Source organism: Oncorhynchus mykiss, chromosome 18 (assembly GCF_013265735.2).
Source record: "Oncorhynchus mykiss isolate Arlee chromosome 18, USDA_OmykA_1.1, whole genome shotgun sequence".
In the NCBI taxonomy this organism is placed as follows: Eukaryota; Metazoa; Chordata; class Actinopteri; order Salmoniformes; family Salmonidae; genus Oncorhynchus; species Oncorhynchus mykiss.
The window spans coordinates 23,908,592-23,932,778 of NC_048582.1; the positions used below are offsets into that span (position 1 = coordinate 23,908,592).

At 49.1% G+C, this 24,187-nt stretch overlaps 2 protein-coding genes across 4 annotated transcripts in view; one reads left to right on the forward strand and one right to left on the reverse strand.

Moving 5' to 3' along the window:
* The first annotated feature begins 3,387 nt into the window (after positions 1 to 3,387).
* Positions 3,388 to 10,054, forward strand: LOC110495865 (desmin-like). Its single transcript, XM_036952331.1, has 9 exons — positions 3,388 to 4,151; positions 5,592 to 5,652; positions 6,031 to 6,126; positions 6,986 to 7,147; positions 7,307 to 7,432; positions 7,754 to 7,974; positions 8,711 to 8,754; positions 9,080 to 9,168; positions 9,488 to 10,054. The coding sequence occupies exons 1-9, from the start codon at positions 3,538 to 3,540 to the stop codon at positions 9,527 to 9,529; spliced, it is 1,455 nt and encodes a 484-aa protein (XP_036808226.1). The 5' UTR covers positions 3,388 to 3,537; the 3' UTR covers positions 9,530 to 10,054.
* An 82-nt stretch (positions 10,055 to 10,136) lies between these two features.
* The window catches only part of LOC110495867 (transmembrane protein 198-B), a 29,344-nt gene continuing 15,293 nt past the window's right edge, over positions 10,137 to 24,187 (reverse strand). For all 3 annotated transcript variants that reach the window (XM_021571364.2, XM_021571361.2, XM_021571363.2), the window contains 4 exons: positions 14,978 to 15,268; positions 13,893 to 14,477; positions 12,925 to 13,130; positions 10,137 to 12,581 (listed from right to left, as the gene is read on the reverse strand). In XM_021571364.2, coding sequence (XP_021427039.1) covers positions 12,417 to 12,581; positions 12,925 to 13,130; positions 13,893 to 14,477; positions 14,978 to 15,143 — 1,122 coding nt within the window. In that variant the 5' untranslated portion in view covers positions 15,144 to 15,268 and the 3' untranslated portion in view covers positions 10,137 to 12,416. The remainder of the gene's footprint in view (positions 12,582 to 12,924; positions 13,131 to 13,892; positions 14,478 to 14,977; positions 15,269 to 24,187) is intronic.

Consider the following 24,187-nt stretch of genomic DNA (forward strand, 5'->3'; position numbering starts at 1 on the left):
CAGGCTTTCTCTGGCTCAGTCCAGACTTTCTCTGGCCCAGTCCAGGCTTTCTCTGGCTCAGTCCAGACTTTCTCTGGCCCAGTCCAGGCTTTCTCTGGCTCAGTCCAGACTTTCTCTGGCCCAGTCCAGGCTTTCTTTGGCCCAGTCCAGGCTTTCTCTGGCCCAGTCCAGGCTTTCTCTGGCTCAGTCCAGACTTTCTCTGGCCCAGTCCAGGCTTTCTCTGGCTCAGTCCAGACTTTCTCTGGCCCAGTCCAGACTTTCCCAGTCCAGACTTTCTCTGGCTCAGTCCAGACTTTCTCTGGCCCAGTCCAGGCTTTCTCTGGCTCAGTCCAGACTTTCTCTGGCCCAGTCCAGGCTTTCTCTGGCTCAGTCCAGACTTTCTCTGGCCCAGTCCAGGCTTTCTCTGGCTCAGTCCAGACTTTCTCTGGCCCAGTCCATCTCCTTTGTTCTGCTACTTGATGGTTTAAAGTGTCAAACAGGTTCAAAACAAGTTCAATAACCAATACAGTGGAAACATCTGAACATTTGGAATGAAAACTAGGCCATCATTCTGTTCTGAGGTCATCTTAACAAAGCACAGAGAGATCATAAACATGGTCTTGCCCTGCTCTGCTTCTCATTCATATTAGTCTCCATCTGCTGGTCTTCATGCTTGTCATTTAACACCACCACCATCAGACCTAGCAGCACCCGGCCTTATATAGCGCTGGGCCGCACAGAGCAGAGGACGATAGAGAGAGAGAGAGAGAGAGAAAGAGGAATGGAAGAGGAGGAGAAGAGTAGAAAGAAAAGAAGGAAGGACAGAGCACTGGTCTTTGTTTACATACCTTGTCAGAGAGAGTATGAGAAGGATGGAAAGAGAGAGACACAGAGAGAGAGAGAGAAAGAGAGAGGATAAAGATAGAGAGAGAGAGAGAGAGAGAGAGAGAGAGAGAGAGAGATAGAGGGAAGAGAGAGAGAGACAGAGAAAGAGAGAGAGACAGAGAGAGAGAGCGAGGGATGGAAGACGAGGGGGAGACAGAGAGATAGAGAGAGAGAGAGGGGGAGACAGAGAGAGAGGGGGGGGACAGAAAGAGAGAGATACAGAGAGAGAGAGAGATACAGAGAGAGAGAGAGGGGGAGACAGAGAGTGATAGAGAGAGAGAGAGAGAGGGGGGAGACAGAGAGAGAGAGAGAGGGGGGGACAGAGAGAGAGAGAGAGAGAGAGGGGGGGGGGAGACAGAGAGAGATAGAGAGAGAGAGGGGGGAGACAGAGAGAGAGAGGGGGAGACAGAGAGAGATAGAGAGAGAGAGAGGGGGACAGAGAGGGAGAGAGGGGGGGACACAGAGAGAGCGAGGGATGGAAGACGAGGGGGAGAGTAGAAAGAAAGGAAGGAGGAAGGGAGGTAACACTTTGCTCTTTGTTTACATGTCTTGTCAAGTTGACTCTCTCTCTCTGCTGAGTGTTGAGGAAGCCCAGAGACACTGCTCTGCTTGGGTCTTTTCCACTGTGATCACAGTGTTCAGTCTGGTAGAGCTATATATATATATATCTCTGACACAACCAGGCCTGGGTAGGGGAGGAGGCATCACTGCACACCTCACTCACTCATTGGGCCCAACAGTGATGGCCTCTGGGGTAGGTTGTTGTGCCTATGTGATACTACTGGTGAATGAGTGAATGACAAATGAATTATAGATATTTCATTTTCGTATTAAATCACCAATTGGTGATTTAACAATAATTGACAAATTGACAAATCATTAATTGACAAATAAACAAACATTACAATAATTCATTGTGATAATTCAGTGATAATTCTGTAGTGGTATGGTACCACTCCGCTCTCTAGGTAGATAATGGCTTATCACACTCAGCCCCTAGGAGCAATGTGAGACTCAAGGGCCAAACCCAAAGCGTCTTGCATGAGTAGGATAGTATGTCTTCTGACTTCACCCCTACATAAAATTCTCAATAAAAGTCAGTAGAGTCTGGGGTAATCTGAGAGGATGGGGTCTCCTGAGAAGTGCTTTTTTCCCCTCTCATCCCATCATGGCATCCATAGTCCATACGAGGCCCTTAGAAAGTTAAAGCCCCCTTCCGTCAGCCAGTGAGAGCTGTGACAGATGTTTATGATGACATCATCATTAATGGCACCCCTTTGTTTAGGCCACGTTTTGCTTAGGAACGATGATGGCTCTCTTGCTCTTTTCTTGGAGGAGAGAGGGCAGGCCAGGCACATACCGCTCTCCTCTTTGGGATGCGTTTCCTTTTTAAGGCAGGTTGGCCTAACCTCCCGCACCGAGAAGAACACTCTGCCTAACCATGTGTGGATGATGCAGCATTTAAACCCACATCATTAAATTGTTCTGTCATGAAGTCAGTGAAGCCAGGTCTTCCCTGCGGAAGCACTTCAAAAGATGTATGGTGTACTAATATGATGTATTGTGTACTAAATGCTGTCGATGAATGACTATGCTTTCGTATTTAGCGATCCAGTAAACCTTTAATATACTGTTCTGAAGAACATGAGTCATTGGAGCATGTCTGAATCAACCAATCAGCTCCATCAAACTACAACAGACAGAGCAGCAATCCTACAAATGATATTCTACAAACCCATTTAGAAATGAAAGAGTGAAAGAGTGGCATTGATATAATCCTAGCTTTGCTTTGAGTGGTGTAGTATCAACCCTACTCCCTTTCTAACCCAAGGAGTAGGGTTGAGCTGGGGTGTGGACATTAAGCTAGGGTTAGGGTTATGGTTGAGGCTAAGGTTAGGGTTGAGCTGGGATGTGGACATTAAGCTAGGGTTAGGGTTATGGTTGAGGCTAAGGTTAGGGTTGAGCTGGGGTGTGGACATTAAGCTAGGGTTAGGGTTATGGTTGAGGCTAAGGTTAGGGTTGAGCTGGGGTGTGGACATTAAGCTAGGGTTAGGGTTATGGTTGAGGCTAAGGTTAGGGTTGAGCTGTGGTGTGGACATGAAGCTAGGGTTAGGGTTATGGTTGAGGCGGGGTGTGGACATGAAGCTAGGGTTAGGGTTATGGTTGAAGCGGGGTGTGGACATGAAGCTAGGGTTAGGGTTATGGTTGAGGCTAAGGTTAGGGTTGAGCTGGGGTGTGGACAAGAAGCTGAGCTGAGGTCTAGCTGGCCACTGTGAGCTCAGTCAGGCTGCTGTGACGGTCAGGGTGGACACAGCCTCCCAGAACCCTCCTGTCACTCTGGAACACAATCTGAACCAAATACCAGACCCCACACCAGGACCTGTGACAGTCCATTCTGGAGAGGGAGGGAGGGGGGATGAGAGACAGAGAAGGGAAGAATTGGAGTAAAGACGGAAAGAGGGGAGGGTGTATAGAGGATTTGAGGGAGGGGCTATGAGGGGGTAGGTACTACAAATAGCCAGAGTGAGTTCTGTGTGTCCCTCAGTCAGCCTCCCTGCTTTAGTCCACTCCAGCAGCCATCCCAGACCCTTCTCCTGCTCCAGCCCAGACCCTTCTCCTGCTCCAGCCCAGACCCTTCTCCTGCTCCAGCCCAGCCCCTTCTCCTGCTTCACCATGAGCTCCTACCGCTCCTCTGCTCAGTCGGCCCAGTCTGGCTCCTCCTCCTACCGCCGCACCTTTGGCGCAGGGTACAGCCCTGCCATGTCACATTCCCTCTACAGCAGCCGGGGCTCGGGCGGGGGCCTCGGACTCGGACATGGCGGCTCCGGGCACATCTCCTCCCGGGTCTACGAAGTCACCAAGACCTCCGCCTCGCCGTCTTACTCCGGCTACCGCACCTCGTCTCACTTCGGCGGACCTGTGATGTCATCAACCGCACACGGTTCGCGGTCCTACGCGGGGATGGGGGAGACGCTGGACTTCAGCCTGGCCGACGCGCTGAACCAGGAGTTCCTCCACACGCGCACCAACGAGAAGGTCGAGCTGCAGCACCTGAACGACCGCTTCGCCAGCTACATCGAGAAAGTTCGCTTCCTGGAGCAGCAGAACGCTACGTTGGTGGTGGAGATTGAGAGGCTGCGGGGGCGTGAACCCACACGCATCGCCGACCTGTACGAAGAGGAGATGAGGGACCTGCGTCGCCAGGTGGAGGCCTTGACCAATCAGAGGAGCCGTGCCGAGGTGGAGAGGGACAACCTGGGAGAAGACTTGGACAAACTCAAACTCAGGTAGGAAAGAGGGGGAGAAGGGAGGAAGAGAGGCGAGAGGAGCAGGATGAGGGGGAGTGGAAGGGAAGGAGGGGGTAGGAGACTGAGGAAGAGCAGGGGGAGAAAGAGGGGAGAAATATGGCAACTAGAAGTTACTGTAAAACTACTGATGTGAATAGAACTTCATAAATACATTTGATTGATTGAATAATTGCTCAGTTGATGTTAGACTACAGGGGTGTAGTTTCTGATTGGTGGATACGTGGATGAAGGAGAGGATAATGGGTAAGATTAGAGAGAGGAGAACTCTAGGAGTGTAGATCCTAGTGTAAAGTAAGCGTGACATTTCAGCCACCAAAAGCAGCACTGATATCACGGCTGGTTCATGCATACAGTCCCCTGGGATTTCAGTCAGTGCCTCTCGATTAGCTGTTGGGGTTTTGCTGGTTTGTTTGTTGTGGTCACGGCAAGTATTTTTAAACTTGGTCATATCGCTCAGTACAAGTGGACTGATTGTGAGGTGCTGTTGAAGACGTTGTGCATTTGGATTCTTACTGCAAGTAAAATGGGACGTGTTTCCGCTTCAGGTTTTATCAAATGTGTGATAGTCTTACTGCCATTTGTATAGCTGCGCGATCAGCATGCCCCCTCTGCTGTTGAAGTGTAGGCCTGGATGACATATTAAATACGCAGTGCATGTGTGGGGCTGAGCAGCAGCACAGAATCTTCCGTGGCATTCTCATTCAACCCATGAAGTAGGAGAGAAGCGCTAGCGATTAATAAAGACTGGCGAAGAAAGAAAGAGTCTTGTCCCAACTCCAGTGGACCTTTTAAGTCAACAAGATCCATCCCCCACCTTGCCTCCTTCTGAAGGACTAGACCCAGCCTCCTTCTGAAGGACTAGACCCAGCCTCCTTCTGAAGGACTAGACCCAGCCTCCTTCTGAAGGACTAGACCCAGCCTCCTTCTGAAGGACTAGACCCAGCCTCCTTCTGAAGGACTAGACCCAGCCTCCTTCTGAAGGACTAGACCCAGCCTCCTTCTGAAGGACTAGACCCAGCCTACTTCTTACATTAGGGTATGGTCTAAGCCTCTAGCCCTTACAGAGGCATGTCCTTACTGTCGCCACGGGTCCGACTCTATAAAAGGCCAGGAATTAAAACATCTGTATTCAGACAGATACAATCCAGATCTGGCCATCTGTCAGTACGGCCTCTTGGCGTCTACAGCTGGGATTCAAAATGGGGCCTGGGTTTGGATTATCACCACATTTGCACGTTAGATCCACACGGCAGTCTTAAACTATTTCCGGGTGGCAAATCACTTGTTATTAGACAGGTGACGCGCCTAGTTAAATAAAGGTTAAATCAATTAAAAAATACAAAATGAAAGGTGCGGACACACAAAAGACACAATTGTGATCGGGTCTCACTCCATCTCTTTGTCCGACTGTGTTTCCAGGCTGCAGGAAGAGATCCTTCAGAGGGAGGACGCAGAGAACAACCTGGCTGCTTTCAGAGCTGTGAGTCCAACACTATTAAATCAACACAGGTTATGAATATGATAACGTGTTCATGTCTCACTACTAGTATGTTCCTTCCTTTTCATCGAAATGCAGACCGGATCGTCATTTGAACTGCCACCCCGCTGGGCACAGATGTCAGTCGGTTTAACGCTAAGATCGTTTTGACTTCTCAGCTAAAATAAATCACTATATCATTGGATTTAGGTTCAAAGTTGGGTGAAAAAAAATACCAAATGCCCTTAGTTTTCCACGTTGATTCAAAGTCATCACATTTATTTTGGAGGGTTGAAGTGACGTGGGAACAATGTTGATCCAATCAGTTTTTGCCCAGTGAGATCTGTTGAATTCATCTCGTCTAACGTCTGTCTGTTCTAGGATGTTGATGCTGCCACTCTGGCCCGTCTAGACTTGGAGAGACGCATCGAGACCCTACAGGAGGAGATCGCCTTCCTCAAGAAGATTCATGAGGAGGTACGTTACTCAAGTCTGTGTATTTTAATGTGCTATGTGTTATTACAGTTGGTCTGTCTGTCTGTCAGTGCATCTGGTCATTCCATCTGTCTGTCTCTCTGTGGTAGGAATGAACAAAAACACACACACACACACATGAAAACAGACACATCACACAAACACACACACACACACACACACACACAATCTCTGCAGGCGCAGTGGGCAGTTGGCACTGGGCCTGTGGGCTGCTGTACAAGGTCTGTGTAATCTCCTACAACAGACTCATTACTCTCTGAGACAGGAGTGGATACACACAAACCAAATCAAATCAAGGTTTGTGTCACATGCTTTGTAAACAACAGGTGTGGACTAACAGTGAAATGCTGACTTGCCGACCCTTCCCAGCAACGCAGAGAGAAAGAAAATATTCAAATGATAGAAAAGTCAAACGCGTGATAATAGATACACGATGAGTGACGATAACTTGGCTGTATACAAGGGGTACCAGTACCGAGTCCATGTGCAGGGGAACAAGGTCATTGAGGTAGATAGGTACATATAACTAGGAGTAAAGTGACAGATCATAAACAGTAGCAGCAGTGTACGTGATGAGTCTAAAGGATCAATGCAGATATTTAAATAGTTAACCAATAGCTAACACAGACTAACTATTTAGCAAACACTCACACTGTTTTATAAAAGGTCAAGCAACACTATTTGTGTGGGTGTGTGTGTATGTGCCTCTTAACAGACAATGGAGAAGAGAAATCTGCAGAAACCTTAACCTATCGACCTCCCCCCTCCTCTCTACTTCACCTCACCCCTCCCTCTTCTCTACCTCTCCCCACCTCCACCTCCCTCCACACCTCACCTGCAGGAGATCCGTGAGATGCAGTCCCAGATGCAGGAGACCCAGGTGCAGATCCAGATGGACATGTCCAAGCCGGACCTGACAGCTGCCCTCAGGGACATCAGGGCCCAGTACGAGGGCATCGCAGCCAAGAACATCTCGGAGGCCGAGGAGTGGTACAAGTCTAAGGTGATTGGGGGGTGGGGAGACAGAGAGGAAGGGGGAGAGAGGGGGGGGGGGATTGGGAGATTGATAGATAGAGAATAGAGAAAGAGAGAGATCAATCGGGGGGGGGGGGGGGGGGGCGCAATTACTGTGACGTCAGATAAAGTGATGTACTTCCTGTAGGTGACAGACCTGAACCAGGCGGTGAACAAGAACAACGAGGCTCTGAAGCAGGCCAAGATGGAGACCATGGAGTTCAGACACCAGCTCCAGTCCTACACCTGTGAGATTGACTCACTTAAAGGCACCGTAAGTCTCTGTCTGAATACTATCCTCACGACACCCTTTATTCCTCCTCAAATCCTTCTGTTCTTTCATAAGTCTTACCACCACGCTTTCATTCCTCTCCTTCTCATTTTCTTCACTTTGTCCTTGCCTGGTCTGCAAGTTCACTTCCAAGAAACATGACGGCACACATCTCCATGTCAATCTCTTTCTCTAATTTCTCTCCCCCTCCTTTTCTCCCCCTCCCCTCTTCCACCCTCTCAACTCCTCCACCTCACCTCCACCCTCCTCCTACCACTCTCCCACTCTCCCATCCTCCCCCTAACTCCCTCTCCCTCCCGGCAGAACGAGTCTCTGATGAGGCAGATGAGAGAGATGGAGGAGCGCCACGGGCGGGAGGCCGGCGGGTTCCAGGACACCATCTCCCGTCTGGAGGCCGAGATCGCCAACATGAAGGATGAGATGGCCAGGCACCTGAGAGAGTACCAGGACCTGCTCAACGTCAAGATGGCCCTGGACGTGGAGATAGCAACCTATAGGAAACTGCTGGAGGGAGAGGAGAGCAGGTATGGAGGGAGAAGAGGAGAGAGAGGAATGAGGAGAGGAGAGCAGGTTCGATTGGGGGGGGGGGGGGGGTGACAGAGAAGCAGGAGGAGGGAGGCAGGACAAAGGAATAGAGGAGGGCAGGAGAGAGGAAGGGATAGAGGTGAAAGGGATAGAGGAGGGCAGGAGAGATAGAGAGATTGGAGAGATAGAGGAGAGAGAGAGATAGAGGGCAGGAGAGAGAGATAGAGGATAGAGAGATAGAGGGCAGGAGAGATTGAGAGGGAGGAGGGCAAGAGAGATGGAGAGCAGGAGAGATGGAGAGAGATAGAGGAGAGCAGGAGAGATGGAGAGAGAGAGGAGAGCAGGAGAGAGAGAGAGATAGAGGAGAGCAGGAGAGATGGAGCGATAGAGGAGGGCAGGAGAGAGAGAGAGGGAGGAGGGCAGGAGAGATGGAGCGATAGAGGAGAGCAGGAGAGATGGAGCGATAGAGGAGGGCAGGAGACAGAGGGATAGAGAGATAGAGGGCAGGAGAGATGGAGCGATAGAGGAGAGCAGGAGAGATGGAGCGATAGAGGAGGGCAGGAGATAGGGGAAAGGAAGAGAAGACAGTGGCAGGGGGTTGAAGGAGGGCTGAAGGAATAGAGTGAGGAGAAAGGAGGAGAGTGCTGAGGACAGAGGGGTGATGGATTATCTTGTATGACAACGGTATTTGGTATCACTGCTAAAAACTGACATCCCCCTTCTCTCCCTCTGTAGGATTTCCCTGCCCATACAGAACTATTCCACCATGACTTTCCGTGGTAAGAACACACACACACACACACACACACACACACACACACACAATGTATTTGTCAAAAACTGCTGCAAAATAGATGAGTTACAGCATCACGCCACAAGAGGGCACAATTGATACAAGTAGCTAAGTCTTTTACAGTTTACTTCAGCAGAAATCGAAAGTGACAGGATGGAACTTCAAATGATCCTCACTTGACCCCTCACTGCTGATGCATAAATAGAACCATTCATTCATTCATTTTAAGGGGTGACACAAAATTGAAAAAGGTGAACAGAATTGTTGTAAAGAAGATGAATATTTAATTTTACGGTTGTCTGTCTGGACAGAAACGAGCCCAGAGCATCATCATCGCGTTGCTGAGTCACACTCAAAGAAAAGTGTCCTGATCAAGACCATCGAGACCCGCGACGGAGAGGTAACACACACACACACACCCTGACAGACACACACCTGTTTGTAGTGTGAACCTAGAGACACCCACAGACTTGTATTTGAGAGAAAATCTAAAACTCCTCTCCTCCCGCTGACAACAATGTAATCCACCGAAGGTTTCCGTTCCACCCGACTCAAGTTCTCACAAGCCATACTGTTCTATCAACACACATTGTAGCTTTACCTTGCACCTGTATCTTTCCTAATAGTATAACAGGCTTGTTATCTCACTTCTGATGCACCAATCTCCAGCTTTCTTTTCCTCAAGATACAGTAAATGTCTCCTTTGTCTCCCCCTATAGGTGGTCTCTGAGTCAACACAGCACCAGCAGGATATCATGTAACAGACAGCAGAAGAGAAGATGAAGACCGCGGGAAGACAACAAGACGAAATGAAAAGGAAAAGGACTTTAACAACTCACCCTGGTGGCCCTTAGCTGTTCTTATTTGAAAGACGTTAAGTGTTTTAAAGACACAAAGGTCGTTCCCTCGAGTTAAATGGTCAAAAAGCTGAGTGACTTCAAGTACGAGCCGACCTGTTTGTAACTTCCTACTACATCTATGTGCACCGTTTGCCTTTATTTATGACTATATATATATGATACTGTACGTTCTATCACAAGGCTGACGTTAGTATGAGGAGGGTTCTCAATGGACAGAGAGACAGAGGAGAGGGGTGAGAAGGGAGAGATGTGTCTAGGGAAAAGGAGATGTGGGGGGGGGGGGGGGTGAAACAGGTGAGACAAAATGAAAGATGGAAAGAGGGAATATGGAATGAGAGTGAGGCTGACAATCGCTTATGCTGTTCTGAATGGTGGGCCTATAGGTTGGTTAACAAATAAAACAAACAGCGACACACGGTCATCAGATTCAGTCTGCCAGTCTCTGTACCTGTCTATCATGTTCTCTCTGTGTGTGTGTGTGTGTGTGTTGAATTAACAGCCAAAGACATTGTAGAATCACTTTGTTTATCATATATAGGCCCATAAAAACACATGCTTTAATAATAATAATAATAATAATACTTTTAATAAGAAGCATGGAATATCACCAGCCTACATTTATGAGGCTGCACTCCTGAAGTCAAAAGATGTCAATAAATTACCTGATAAATAAATATACATACAGTACTTCAGAAAGGACACATTATTTCATATAAATAAAACCAAGTATCCTAAAATAAACCCATGAGAAAAACTAAAACAATCAAATTAAGCAAGAAATACAAGGAAAAAAGTACTGTAACATTGTTTATGTACAAGACAGAAGGTCAGAAGAATGCACACCGGAGGGAGACAGTGAGGAGTTACACATCTCTACTGTTTGTGCTGTACCGCCATCTCTGTCATAGCCTGGTCCCAGATCTGCTTGTGCTACCAAGCCAACTCCTTGTCACGCTAAAGCATGTTTGACAAGACATTGAGTGGCAAGGAGTTGACATGATGGCTTAAACAAGACTGGCACTCAGGCTAATTTGCTAACACTTCCTATGAATGCGCTCTTCATAATGTACAATAAGCGCATAATAAGTGCTCATGAATATCAATTTAATCTCTATGCATTATAGTGCATTATACATAGCTCATAAGGCATTATACATGTGCTTATAATGCATTATTAAGAAGCCATTCATGAGAAGTGTTACGAACTATGCACGTGGTTGTTAGATGTGGGGCGATCAGGCTAGAGGGGGATAGGAACCATTGTCTGGTGAGGTGAGGAGGACAATGCCACGGGAGACAGATAAGAGAGGGGGACAGGAACAGGAAGGAACCACTGAGTCATGCAGCCAGGTAGGTTTCCCCTGGAAGATTCTGGGAAAGGAACTTCCGATTCTTATACCATGTCCTGACCCCACAGCCCAATGGGGCAATCCTAATAATAACAACATCAAGCCTGTATTATATTATCACAGTCTGAGTCAAAGACAATAATAAACCATAGACGTCCTGTAATTTACTGATACACTACAGACAGAATGTTTTAACCCATATTCAGAACACCAATGCACATTATGTAGGGGGTTCTTTGTTAGGCTATCCTCTGTGACCTGAATGGTCCTCTCTGTAGAGTGGTCAATACTCTCGTTGTATTGGTCGATCGTTTATTCTGACCCCTTTCTGTTTTGAACTCTTTATTGAACTCTTTATTGACCCCTTACTGACCCTGTGCTGACTTCCTGTAGTGTTCCTTTTGGTAGGGCCCCGGGCAGGTTAGACCAATCCACTGTTTCCTTGCTTGCTCCCTGATTGGTTCACTGTTGCTCCTCTGCTAGACATAGGCCTACCCTCATTCCTATCGCAACAAATTTGTTGTCTGTCACTATAATAATATAGCACGTTATCATATAGTCTCTCACATGTCTCATTCAGTGACCACTGCCGATAACCCCTATCCCACCGCTGAATGGTACAGTCCAAGTAAGGGCAATCACAAGGCACCCATAAATCCACCGGATCTCCCAACTTCCATTAAAGAAGGGGGAGTTCAAACTGCTTTCCAAAGACGGATATCGTCCAGCACCAAGAATGCATAATGCTTCCTCTTAAAAGACATATTCTTCTCCTTCCCAGGAGGTGATCTGTTGTTGGGCTGGCATGGCACAGAGCATGGCACAGAGCAGGGGTGTTTATTACTAGTCAGTTCTCATCAGAAGGTCCCAACTCCATAGAAGGATGGAACCGTAGAAATGCAGTACAAAAGGAACTGCCTGTTGACGACAGGGAACGATTTGAGGAATTAAGACTGCCGGAGCAGACACACTTTAAAATCTTTTCAAAATCCTGAAGAGAGGATTGTAATCCGGTGTCCGTGGTAAAACGATGCCTCGTTCGAAACCTGAGCCATGCTTCTTTAAACTGTGTCCTGATGGAGACTGGATGGAGAGAGAGAAGCCTCAGGTAACATCTATCCATCCAGTTGGAGGCCCTGTATTTCTCTCTCTGTTCACCAGGTCCAGTTCCACTGCAGTGTTTGTGGATGTGTGTACAGTATTTTCATGCATGTGGCTGGTGTGTGTGTGTGAAACAGAAAAAGGAGTTCAGGCCTTTACTATTCACATACTCTGATTGGCTCCAGCATTGTGGTGGGGGAGTGGTCAGTCAGACCTAAACTGCAATACAGGCCTATGGGGGTGTGGTCACACCTTTTGGGGGGTGTGATGTGGCTGCCAGATTCATACTGCTGTACAGGTTTCTGGGGGTGTGGTCGGACCAGTGGTTAGGGGAGTGTTCAGACTCGTAGTAAGGGGCCTGCCGCCGCAGTGAGGGGCGTGGTGGAGCCGCAGTCATAGTCCACATCCACATTGGTGTGAGCCCCTCCTCCCCCCATCAGTCTGCCCCCTCCAGGATACGGCCTAGCCTCCACCTGTCTGTCCCGGAAACTCTGGATGTAACTCTGTAGAGAGAGAGATAGCGAGACAGAGAGAGAGATAGCGAGACAGAGAGAGAGATAGCGAGACAGAGACAGAGAGAGACACAGAGAGAGAGACAGAGAGAGACACAGAGAGACAGAGACAGACAGAGAGAGAGACACAGAGAGAGAGAGAGAGAGAGAGAGAGATTAATATTGCATGTTAGATCAGTGATGAGAGATAAAGGGAGAGAGAGAGGGAGCAAGAGGAAAAGAGACAAAAAAAATGGATGAATGCTGATAAGACACTGAGCAAGAAGAGATGAGGAGAATGGACAGAGAGAGAGAGAGAGAGAGAGAGAGAGAGAGCACACACTTGTACACTCACAGGCGATAGGACGTCCCCGTCAAAGCGTCGTATAGGGTTGGGTTTCCTGCGATAGGCGGGCTCGGGGTGCAGGGGTTTGGGAGGGTGAGAGCTGTGGGTGGAGTCTCTCTGTTGCTTATTCTTCCTCTTCCTGCTGCGGTCCCTCCGCTCCTCCTTCTGACGGATACGCATCAGCTGGACCCGACGCTGCTGACGACTGATTATCACTGAGGGAGATGGAAGACGGGGTTCAGACATTACACACACACACACTGTACACACAGTCAAAGAACACACCTACACACGCAATGACACTGTGCAGCTAGCCAGCAGATGTTTTCAAACACGCAGAAGAACGACCCAACGCGCCCTTTGACAGTTGCCCTGCTCCACATGATTGTGTTCTGATTGTGTTCATCTTTTTTATTTAGACTAGACAAGCAGAGCCAGGCACCATCTGGCAGCCAGGGAGTTCACCCAGCAATAATCTGCTTCACTCTCTCTCTCTCTCTCTCTCTTCCCCTTAAGCTACCTGCTCTTTGTCTCTCCCCCTCCCTCTCTTTTTCTCTCACTCTTGTTCTCCTCTTTGCTTACATTCGGGCGGCAGGTAGCCTAGTGGTTAGAGCGTTGGGCCAGTAACCGGAAGGTTGCTGGATTGAACCCCTGAGCTGACGAGGTCAAAATCTGGCATTCCGCCCCTGAGCAAGGCAGTTAACCCACTGTTCCCCGGGCGCTGAAGACGTGGATGTAATTTAAGGCAGCCCCCCGCACCTCTCTGATTCAGAGGGTTAAATGCGGAAGACACATTTCAGTTGAATACATTCAGTTGGACAACTGACTAGGTATCCCCCTTTCCTTTCAAGCACCTCTCTCTCTCTCTCTCTCTCTCTCTCTCTAATAAATAGCTCTGTCACTCTCAAAATAAAAAGTCCACAACCTTTAGCATTGACGTCAGTGTAACCTCTCCAGCACCCAGATCTCAGACTCACCCTTGGTGTGGGAGTATCCTTCTGCTGTCACCTTCCACTGTATTAGCACCCCCAGGAGCGTCAGAACAGGCCACACCCCCAGCACCACCCAGGTGATCCAGCAGACGGGTCTCCCCCTGGGCGCCGCTTTCACCCTCTCGTACAGGTACAGCACCAGGGCAAACAGCTCCACAAAGTAGTCCAGCGCCACGGTGATCACCGCCGCCCCGAACACGGCCGTGGACACGGTGGTGAAGAAGCGCTGCCATTGGAGGGTGAGAACGGCGAACAGCATGCCCAGGCCGAGCAGCACCCCCAGGGGGACCCAGACCGACCTCGGGGGGCTGTTGGACAGCTCTTCCATGCCCACCAGGGTGGCCACAGCCACCAAGAGGCCCAGGAGGAGACCCACCATGAAGAGACCCACGGAGCGAACCAGCATGGTGACCAGGCCGCAGAGGGTGCCGATGCCCAGGCCGATGCCCACAGAGGCCTCAACACTGAGCTGGGTGTCCAGGACGCGCTCCTTATAACACAACAGGAAGATGACGATGGAGCCAAACATCAGGCCCGTCAGGAACATCACCGCCTTGAAACAACGGTAGCCTGAGGAGAGAGAGAGACAGGGAGTCTTGTCTTGAGCATAGAGAACCACCAAATTGTGTTCCTTTTAATTCTGCGGCCTTGAGATGGTCTTGTTTGACCATCTCTGTCATGCGTTTACCTTGGCAGTGTACATAAACGTACCACGTCAATAGTATTATTCAATTAAATTGGATTGGGATAGCGAGAGACACATTTTTTATCTGAGAGAGAGAAAGAGAGAGATGGGGGGAGAGAGAGAGAGAGAGCGCGAGAGAGAGAGCGAGAGGAGATGATTACCCTATGCATAGCCCCGGAGCGGCTAAATTCTCCAGAATATTAGCCCAGTGTTGCTTGAAATAAAATCATCACTTGTGCTTCACCCTGTTTATCATAGTCTCAGAGAGGTTCTGCAGCAGTGTCAGATGAACTTCACCACGGAGACTAGTGAAATAACCCGTAGCTCCTTCCTCCTTGGAAACACTATGTCCATACTACCACTACAAAGAATCTCTTTTGCTCACCGAAGAAGCAGTAGATGATGCCGAAGAGGCAACACATGGAGCACACGACGGAGGGAACCACTTTGTAGCGCCGGCCCGTCTCCTCGCAGCCGTCCAACCGCTCAGGGTTTAGGTCCTGAGGGGGCGGGGCCAGCTTAAGCCCCAGCGTTTGCAGCGCGGACGTCATGGCGACCAGGGAGTGATGTAGTGATGGAGAAAGTGAGAACGAGAGATGGAGGGATTGGGGTTTTCAGGAGAGGGAGGAGGAGGGCAGGGAAGATTAGGGAGCATTTCCCATCCACAAGAATCCACCTGTAGAAACAGAGAGAGACAGAGAGAGAGAGAGAGACAGCGAGAGAGAGAGACAGAGACACAGAGAGAGACAGAGAGAGAGAGACAGAGACACAGAGACAGAGAGAGCGAAAGAGAGGACAACGTTAGACATGTACGCATTTACTATAGTTGTTGCAAAATACCTCCACACACACACACACACACAGGTGTTAAGTAGAGCATTGATCAAGAGTTACAGAGGACAGGCTCCCTGGTGTTTGGATCAAGCATTTAAGTATGAATATCATCTCTCAACACATTGGAACAAACATCAGCGACACAGTCGTATTGCTCTACACGCACGTTCTTCTATTTGAACAGTGACTGACTCTCTCCCACACAAAGACACTGACATGTGCTTCATTAAAGCGCTCACCCAACGACCTCGTTTCCCTCATTCCCACTCTTCCTCCTTTGTTCTCTCTCTCTCTCCCGTCTCTCTGTCTCTCCAGCCTTCTGTGCGAGGAGGTTTCTGGGTCAGATGTTGGGTTACATAAGGAGCCCAGTGTGTGTTAATGAGCTAGTCTCATGATATTCATGAGCTCCATATTGTTCCCAGCATGCATCACTTCACCTCCCCGATACCTCGCTATCACTCACCCTCACCTAAACTTCACCCCTCTCTCACTCCTCCCCTTTCTCTCTCTCTTTCCTCTCTCTCTCTCCCTCTCTCCTCAATTTTCTCTCTCCCATGGCAGGTTTCATTATTTCTCTCCAAGAAGGTGTGGCTCTGACAGCTATGGGGTTACTGCTAACAGGTTTCACACCATTTAACATCACAGAGGTGAAGGTGCTGCTTGGGTAGACAGTATTAGCATGTCAGCATTTACCAAGGCCTCTGCATATGCATCAACCAGAAAGCCAGGTGTGTGTGTGTGTGTGTGTGTGTGTGTGTGTGTGTGTGTGTGTGTGTGTGTGTGTGTGTGTGTGCGTTTGTTTCTCTAGGTGGCTCAGTGCCAGTGTCAGGCCTGATCAATGGCCCAGCATGAAGCTGTGTGTCTGAAGTGATGTATCATCCACCTGAAGGCAGAGTAAACACATTGATGTAAATAAACTGAAGCTGCAATAGGTCTCTGTGGGATACCGGGTCTAGTGAAACATCATGGATCCCTGGCTGACTCTACAGTGTCAACTTGGATTTATGAAACCCTCCCTGAGGTATGGATTAAAAATAGAATTGGGTTGGAGGCCTTCTCTTTTGCACTACGCCAACATGTACTGCGCTAAAACTGGATTGGACAGGACTCTACGTATGTAGTAGGTGTGTAGACGACATGATTAGCTATTGAGTTATTACATTAAGAAACATGTCTAGTTAGGGTCGCTAGTTTAGATGGAAGTGGACAAGGAGAATAGGATCTCGCTGTCTCCTTCTGACGCTGACTAAATCCTTCCAACCCCATAAATCACATCTAGCTGCTCTCCTCTCATCCAGACATGTTATAATAATCATCATCTTTCCGTGCGGATTACCCCATCTCAGCTGAACACCCGAGAGCGGGATGGAGCGCCACTAAGCTGTTCTTGAAGCAGATCCAGGGTTAGAATAGAGAGTTTCTATGTTCACAAGAGATCCTCTGTTAAAAAAACACAGTTCAGTGGAAAACAGCTTGGCATTCTTCCACAGTAACACATTCCCACTTCCTGTCTATTGTCATGACGACAGGAGGATGTTTGGATTCCCGAGCATGTCCTTGTCCAAGTTGCTTGTCTGACCAATGGGATAGCTGCCTAAACCACCATAGCAACAGTCAGAGAGCCAATCAGTGCCAGTCTGGCTGTTCCTCTCTGTTGGTTAGTATCTCTCCGTCCTCTCCTGTCTACTTGTTCACAGCCTTCCAGCTCTCTCCGTTTGACAAGTCTCCGCTCATGTCAGATGTAAAACAATGACTCAAGATACAGAACACAACACATAGTGGCCTTGCTGGATTATTTTGCCTCACACTCATCCAGTGTCCGTCAACGTCGTGGAGTTGGTGTGCGAGAGTAGCGAGCGTCCATTCACATACACCGCGTAGCGTATGCTGGCTCACGAACGTGAGGAGAGTTGTAGCTCGTAAACACGAGCCGTTTATAAAATAACTAGATACGTCTCGTTCTTTCCACATAGCAGTATTCTCTCTTGAAATCCGAGTTCCCCAAGTTATCCAGCCGTAGCCTGCCTAAACTATATGCCAAGCTATGGTCGAAATCGACAGGTAGGCTGCAATTGTTTCACTGATATTGATAAACCTTAGCTTTCAGCCCGATACATTTTAAACGACATATTTAGTCTACTTAGCACAGGGAAGATCATAACAATTCCTCTTGAATTATTTTTCTACAAACGACCCTTTCCATCTTTAGACCACATTTGATTCATTCGAAACCAAGGCACATGGACTTTTGCTTGAACTTTATTAATCAAATCGGCTGCAAGCTGATGCCAAAACTAGAGGCTGGTGTGAAAGTGTGGAATAGTGTTAGATCCTAAATTTAGTCCCAGCCATTTAAACTCCATATGGAGTGTCTATACACTGGTGATTACCTGGACAGGGTGGAAACTGCAAACACACTCATTGAATGGCTTTCCACATCATATCTTTTTTAGAACAGAATCAATCGAGTAACTGGCGTTTCTCCTGGTCAGGTCACAGGTTCAGGGCAAACTCAGGATCTAAGAATATCATATGATAGAGGGCAATGTGGTGTGGATAAAACCATGGTATTTATATACTATAGGTGCTGTGAAGTGTAGCCTATCCTGTGAGATGGGTGGAGTCTGTCCACTGCCCAGCAGCATCATGTTCTAGTCTAGCAGACATTCAGCTGGCCTGTGTGTGTGTGTGTACTGTCGATGACTTCCCCTCAGCCAGTGGGGCAACCAGAGCAGACAGCTGTACTTGCTGACATCATCTCATCTGACAGATGCTCAAATCTACTCAGCCATATGTTAACAGACAGCATTAATATAGCTGCTGTGAACCCCCCTTATGTGGTGTCTGCTGGTGTGGACAAATTAGAGACTTCACTGAATGGACTGTGGGCTTTACAGGTCAACCTTGTCATAGGAAAAGGACATAAGCATATGTGGAAAAAAGGCACGTTGACAACATTATACAGTACCTGCCTCCCACTTCTACTCACAAATGTTCAAAAGGCACAATATGAATATATTTTGATACATTTGTTACCCCTATTCCACTATTTTCTGACACATTTTTCATTGTTCTGGAGGCAGCTCTGCAGAGTGGTCACTAGCTGGCACAGCCACAAAGTTATGAAATCTGATTTTAAACCCAACCCTAACCACACTGCTAACCCTCATCTTAAATTAAGACCAAAAAGCTAATTTTAGTTTTCAGAAAGTGTATTGAACTGAATTGAGAGAGAGAGAGAGCAGGTATATGCACACACACACACACACAGCTGCACCTCTCCTTCTGGTCAAACCTGCTCCCTCTCTCTCTCTCAATTCAGTTCAATTCAATTCAAAGGGCTTTATTGGCATGGAAAGCCAGTATAAGGGGTTGTGCTCAGGCTATAATCACCTCTAGACTGAGGGTTTGTGCTCCCTCTCTACTCATTCCAGGGTTTTACTTTATTTTTACTATTTTCTACATTGTAGAATAATAGTGAAGACACCAAAACTATGAAATAACACATTTGGAATAATGTAGTAACCAAAAAAAGTGTTAAACAAATCAAAACACATTTTAGATTTCAGATTCTAGCCACCCTTTGCCTCGATGACAGCTTTGCACACTCTTGGCATTCTCTCAACCAGCTTCGTGAGGTAGTCACCAGGAATTTATTTCAATTAACAGGTGTGCCTTTGTTGAAAGTTAATTTGTGGAATTTCTTTCCTTCTTAATGTGTTTGAGCCAATCAGTTGTGTTGTGACAAAGTAGGGGTGGACTACAGAAGATAGGTATTCCGACGCAAAAACCAGATATACAGTCACAAAAACCATCAAGCGCTGCGATGAAACCGGCTCTCATGAGGACCGCCACAGGGAAGGAAGACCCAGTGATATCTCTGCTGCAGAGGATACGTTCATTAGAGTTACTGGCCGGAGAAGTTGCAGCCCAAATAAATGATTCTGTCATGTATTGTCATGTTGTGTCTTGTTTCTGTCCTTTCCCTTCACCCTGTCTCCCTCTGCTGGTCGTTATTAGGTTACCTTTTCTCCCCCACTTTCCCCCAGCTGTTCCTTGTCTCCTCCTAACTACCTCGTCACCCCTTTTCCCACCTGTTCCCTTTTTCCCTCTGATTAGTCCTCTATATCTCTCTCTGTTTTTGCTTCTGTCTTTGTCGGATTCTTGTTTGTGTTATTCATGCCTGAACCAGACTATCGTCATGTTTGCTGCAACCTTGTCCTGTCGGAATCTGCCGGTCCATCTGAGCCTACGTTTGTTTTGTTATTAAAGAAGCTCTGTTTACGTTAATTCGCTTTTGGGTCCTCATTCACGCACTGTAACAGAAGAATCCGACCAAGAATGGACCCAGCGACTTCGGATCCTCTCCACTCAGCCGTCGAGATCCAGGGAGCGATGCTAGGCAGACACGAGCAGGAATTGTCTGCTGCTCGACATGCCGTTGAGACCCTGGCCACCCAAGTCTCCAACCTCACAGAACAGGTTCACCATCTCCGCCTCGATCCACCGGCCACTTCCAGGGCGTTCGAATCTCCGGAGCCCAGAATCATTAACCCGCCGTGTTACTCTGGGGAGCCCACTGAATGCCGCTCGTTCCTCACCCGGTGTGATATTGTGTTTTCTCTCCAACCCAACACTTACTCCAGGAGCACTGCTCGTGTCGCCTACGTCATATCTCTCCTTACTGGACGGGCTCGTGAGTGGGGCACGGCAATCTGGGAGGCAAGGGCTGAGTGTACTAACCAGTATCAGGACTTTAAGGAGGAGATGATACGGGTTTTTGATCGATCTGTTTTTGGGGAGGAGGCTTCCAGGGTCCTGTCTTCCCTATGTCAAGGTAATCGATCCATAACAGACTACTCTATTGAGTTTCGCACTCTTGCTGCCTCCAGTGGCTGGAACGAGCCGGCTTTGCTCGCTCGTTTTCTGGAGGGTCTCCGCGCAGAGGTAAAGGATGAGATTCTCTCCCGGGAGGTTCCTTCCAGCGTGGATTCCTTGATTGAACTCGCTATTCGCATTGAGCGACGGGTTGATCTTCGTCACCGAGCTCGTGGAAAGGAGCTCGCGTTCTCCGTTGCCCCCCTCTCCGCATCACTACCATCTTCCTCTGCCGGCTCGGGTGCTGAGCCTATGCAGCTGGGAGGTATCCGCATCTCGACTAAGGAGAGGGAACGGAGAATCACCAACCGCCTCTGTCTCTATTGCGGTTCTGCTGGTCATTTTGTCACTTCATGTCCAGTAAAAGCCAGAGCTCATCAGTAAGCGGAGGGCTACTGGTGAGCGCTACTACTCCTGTCTCTCCTTCAAGATCCTGCACTACCTTGTCGGTCCATCTACGCTGGACCGGTTCGTCAGCTTCCTGCAGTGCCTTAATAGACTCTGGGGCGGAGGGCTGTTTTATGGACGAGACCTGGGCTCGGGAACATGACATTCCTCTCAGACAGTTAAGGGAGCCCACGGCCTTGTTCGCCTTGGATGGTAGTCCTCTCCCCAGGATTCAGCGTGAGACGCTACCTTTAACCCTCACTGTCTCTGGTAATCATAGCGAAACCATTTCTTTTTTAATTTTTCGTTCACCTTTTACACCTGTTGTTTTGGGCCATCCCTGGCTAGTTTGTCATAATCCTTCTATTAATTGGTCTAGTAATTCTATCCTCTCCTGGAACGTCTCTTGTCATGTGAAATGTTTAATGTCTGCTATCCCTCCTGTTTCCTCTGTCTCTTCTTCACAGGAGGAGCCTGGTGATTTGACAGGGGTGCCGGAGGAATATCACGATCTGCGCACGGTGTTCAGTCGGTCCAGGGCCACCTCTCTTCCTCTACACCGGTCGTATGATTGTAGTATTGATCTCCTTCCGGGAACCACTCCCCCCCGGGGTAGACTATACTCTCTGTCGGCTCCCGAACGTAAGGCTCTCGAAGATTATTTGTCTGTAGCTCTTGCCGCCGGTACCATAGTCCCCTCCTCCTCTCCCGCCGGAGCGGGGTTTTTTTTTGTTAAGAAGAAGGACGGGTCCCTGCGCCCCTGCATAGATTATCGAGGGCTGAATGACATAACAGTGAAGAATCGTTATCCGCTTCCTCTTATGTCTTCAGCCTTCGAGATCCTGCAGGGAGCCAGGTTTTTCACTAAGTTGGACCTTCGTAACGCTTACCATCTTGTGCGCATCAGGGAGGGGGACGAGTGGAAGACGGCGTTTAACACTCCGTTAGGGCACTTTGAATACCGGGTTCTTCCTTTCGGCCTCGCTAACGCTCCAGCTGTCTTTCAGGCATTAGTCAATGATGTCCTGAGAGACATGCTGAACATCTTTGTTTTCGTTTACCTTGACGATATCCTGATTTTTTCACCGTCACTCCAGATTCATGTTCAGCACGTTCGACGTGTCCTCCAGCGCCTTTTAGAGAATTGTCTTTTTGTGAAGGCTGAGAAGTGCACTTTTCATGCCTCCTCCGTCACATTTCTCGGTTCTGTTATTTCCGCTGAAGGCATTAAGATGGATCCCGCTAAGGTCCAGGCTGTCATTGATTGGCCCGTCCCTAAGTCACGCGTCGAGCTGCAGCGCTTTCTCGGCTTCGCGAACTTCTATCGTCGTTTCATCCGTAATTTCGGTCAGGTGGCAGCTCCTCTCACAGCCCTTACTTCTGTCAAGACGTGCTTTAAGTGGTCCGTTTCTGCCCAGGGAGCTTTTGATCTCCTCAAGAATCGTTTTACATCCGCTCCTATCCTTGTTACACCTGACGTCTCTAGACAGTTCGTGGTCGAGGTTGACGCGTCAGAGGTGGGCGTGGGAGCCATTCTTTCTCAGCGCTCCCTCTCTGACGACAAGGTCCACCCTTGCGCGTATTTTTCTCATCGCCTGTCGCCGTCGGAACGTAACTATGATGTGGGAAACCGCGAACTGCTCGCCATCCGCTTAGCCCTAGGCGAATGGCGACAGTGGTTGGAGGGGGCGACCGTTCCTTTTGTCGTTTGGACTGACCATAGGAACCTTGAGTACATCCGTTCTGCCAAACGACTTAATGCGCGTCAGGCGCGCTGGGCGCTGTTTTTCGCTCGTTTCGAGTTCGTGATTTCTTATCGTCCGGGCTCTAAGAACACCAAGCCTGATGCTTTATCTCGTCTCTTCAGTTCTTCAGTAGCCTCCACTGACCCCGAGGGGATTCTCCCTGAGGGGCGTGTTGTCGGGTTGACTGTCTGGGGAATTGAGAGGCAGGTAAAGCAAGCACTCACTCAAACTCCGTCGCCGCGCGCTTGTCCCAGGAACCTTCTTTTCGTTCCCGTTCCTACTCGTCTGGCCGTTCTTCAGTGGGCTCACTCTGCCAAGTTAGCCGGCCACCCTGGCGTTCGGGGTACGCTTGCTTCCATTCGCCAGCGTTTTTGGTGGCCCACCCGGGAGCATGACACGCGTCGCTTCGTGGCTGCTTGTTCAGTCTGCGCGCAGACTAAGTCCGGTAACTCCCCTCCTGCCGGCCGTCTCAGGCCGCTTCCCATTCCCTCTCGACCGTGGTCTCACATCGCCTTAGATTTTGTCACCGGACTGCCTTCGTCAGCGGGGAAGACTGTTATTCTTACGGTTGTCGACAGGTTCTCTAAGGCGGCTCATTTTATTCCCCTTGCTAAGCTTCCTTCTGCTAAAGAGACGGCACAAATCATCATCGAGAATGTTTTCAGAATTCATGGCCTTCCGTCAGACGTCGTTTCGGACAGAGGTCCGCAATTCACGTCTCAATTTTGGAGGGAGTTTTGCCGTTTGATTGGGGCTTCCGTCAGTCTCTCTTCCGGCTTTCACCCCCAGTCTAACGGTCAAGCAGAACGGGCCAATCAGACTATTGGTCGCATCTTACGCAGTCTTTCTTTTCGCAACCCTGCGTCTTGGTCAGAACAGCTCCCCTGGGCAGAATACGCCCACAACTCGCTTCCTTCGTCTGCGACCGGGCTATCTCCTTTTCAGAGTAGCCTCGGGTACCAGCCTCCGCTGTTCTCATCTCAGTTCGCCGAATCCAGCGTCCCCTCCGCTCAGGCTTTTGTCCAACGTTGCGAGCGCACCTGGAAGAGGGTCAGGTCTGCACTTTGCCGTTATAGGGCGCAGACTGTGAGGGCTGCTAATAAGCGTAGAACTAAGAGTCCTAGATATTGTCGCGGTCAGAGAGTTTGGCTCTCCACTCAGAACCTTCCCCTTAAGACCGCTTCTCGCAAGTTGACCCCGCGGTTCATTGGTCCGTTCCGTATTTCTCAAATCATTAATCCTGTCGCAGTTCGACTTCTTCTTCCGCGATATCTTCGTCGCGTCCACCCGGTCTTCCATGTCTCCTGTATCAAGCCCGTTCTTCGCGCCCCCGCTCGTCTTCCCCCCCCCCCCCCATCCTTGTCGAGGGCGCACCCATCTACAGGGTCCGTAGGATTTTGGACATGCGTCCTCGGGGCCGTGGTCATCAGTACCTAGTAGATTGGGAGGGGTACGGTCCTGAGGAGAGGAGTTGGGTTCCCTCTCGGGACGTGCTGGACCGTGCGCTGATCGAGGATTTCCTCCGTTGCCGCCAGGTTTCCTCCTCGAGTGCGCCAGGAGGCGCTCGGTGAGTGGGGGGGTACTGTCATGTATTGTCATGTTGTGTCTTGTTTCTGTCCTTTCCCTTCACCCTGTCTCCCTCTGCTGGTCGTTATTAGGTTACCTTTTCTCCCCCTCTTTCCCCCAGCTGTTCCTTGTCTCCTCCTAACTACCTCGTCACCCCTTTTCCCACCTGTTCCCTTTTTCCCTCT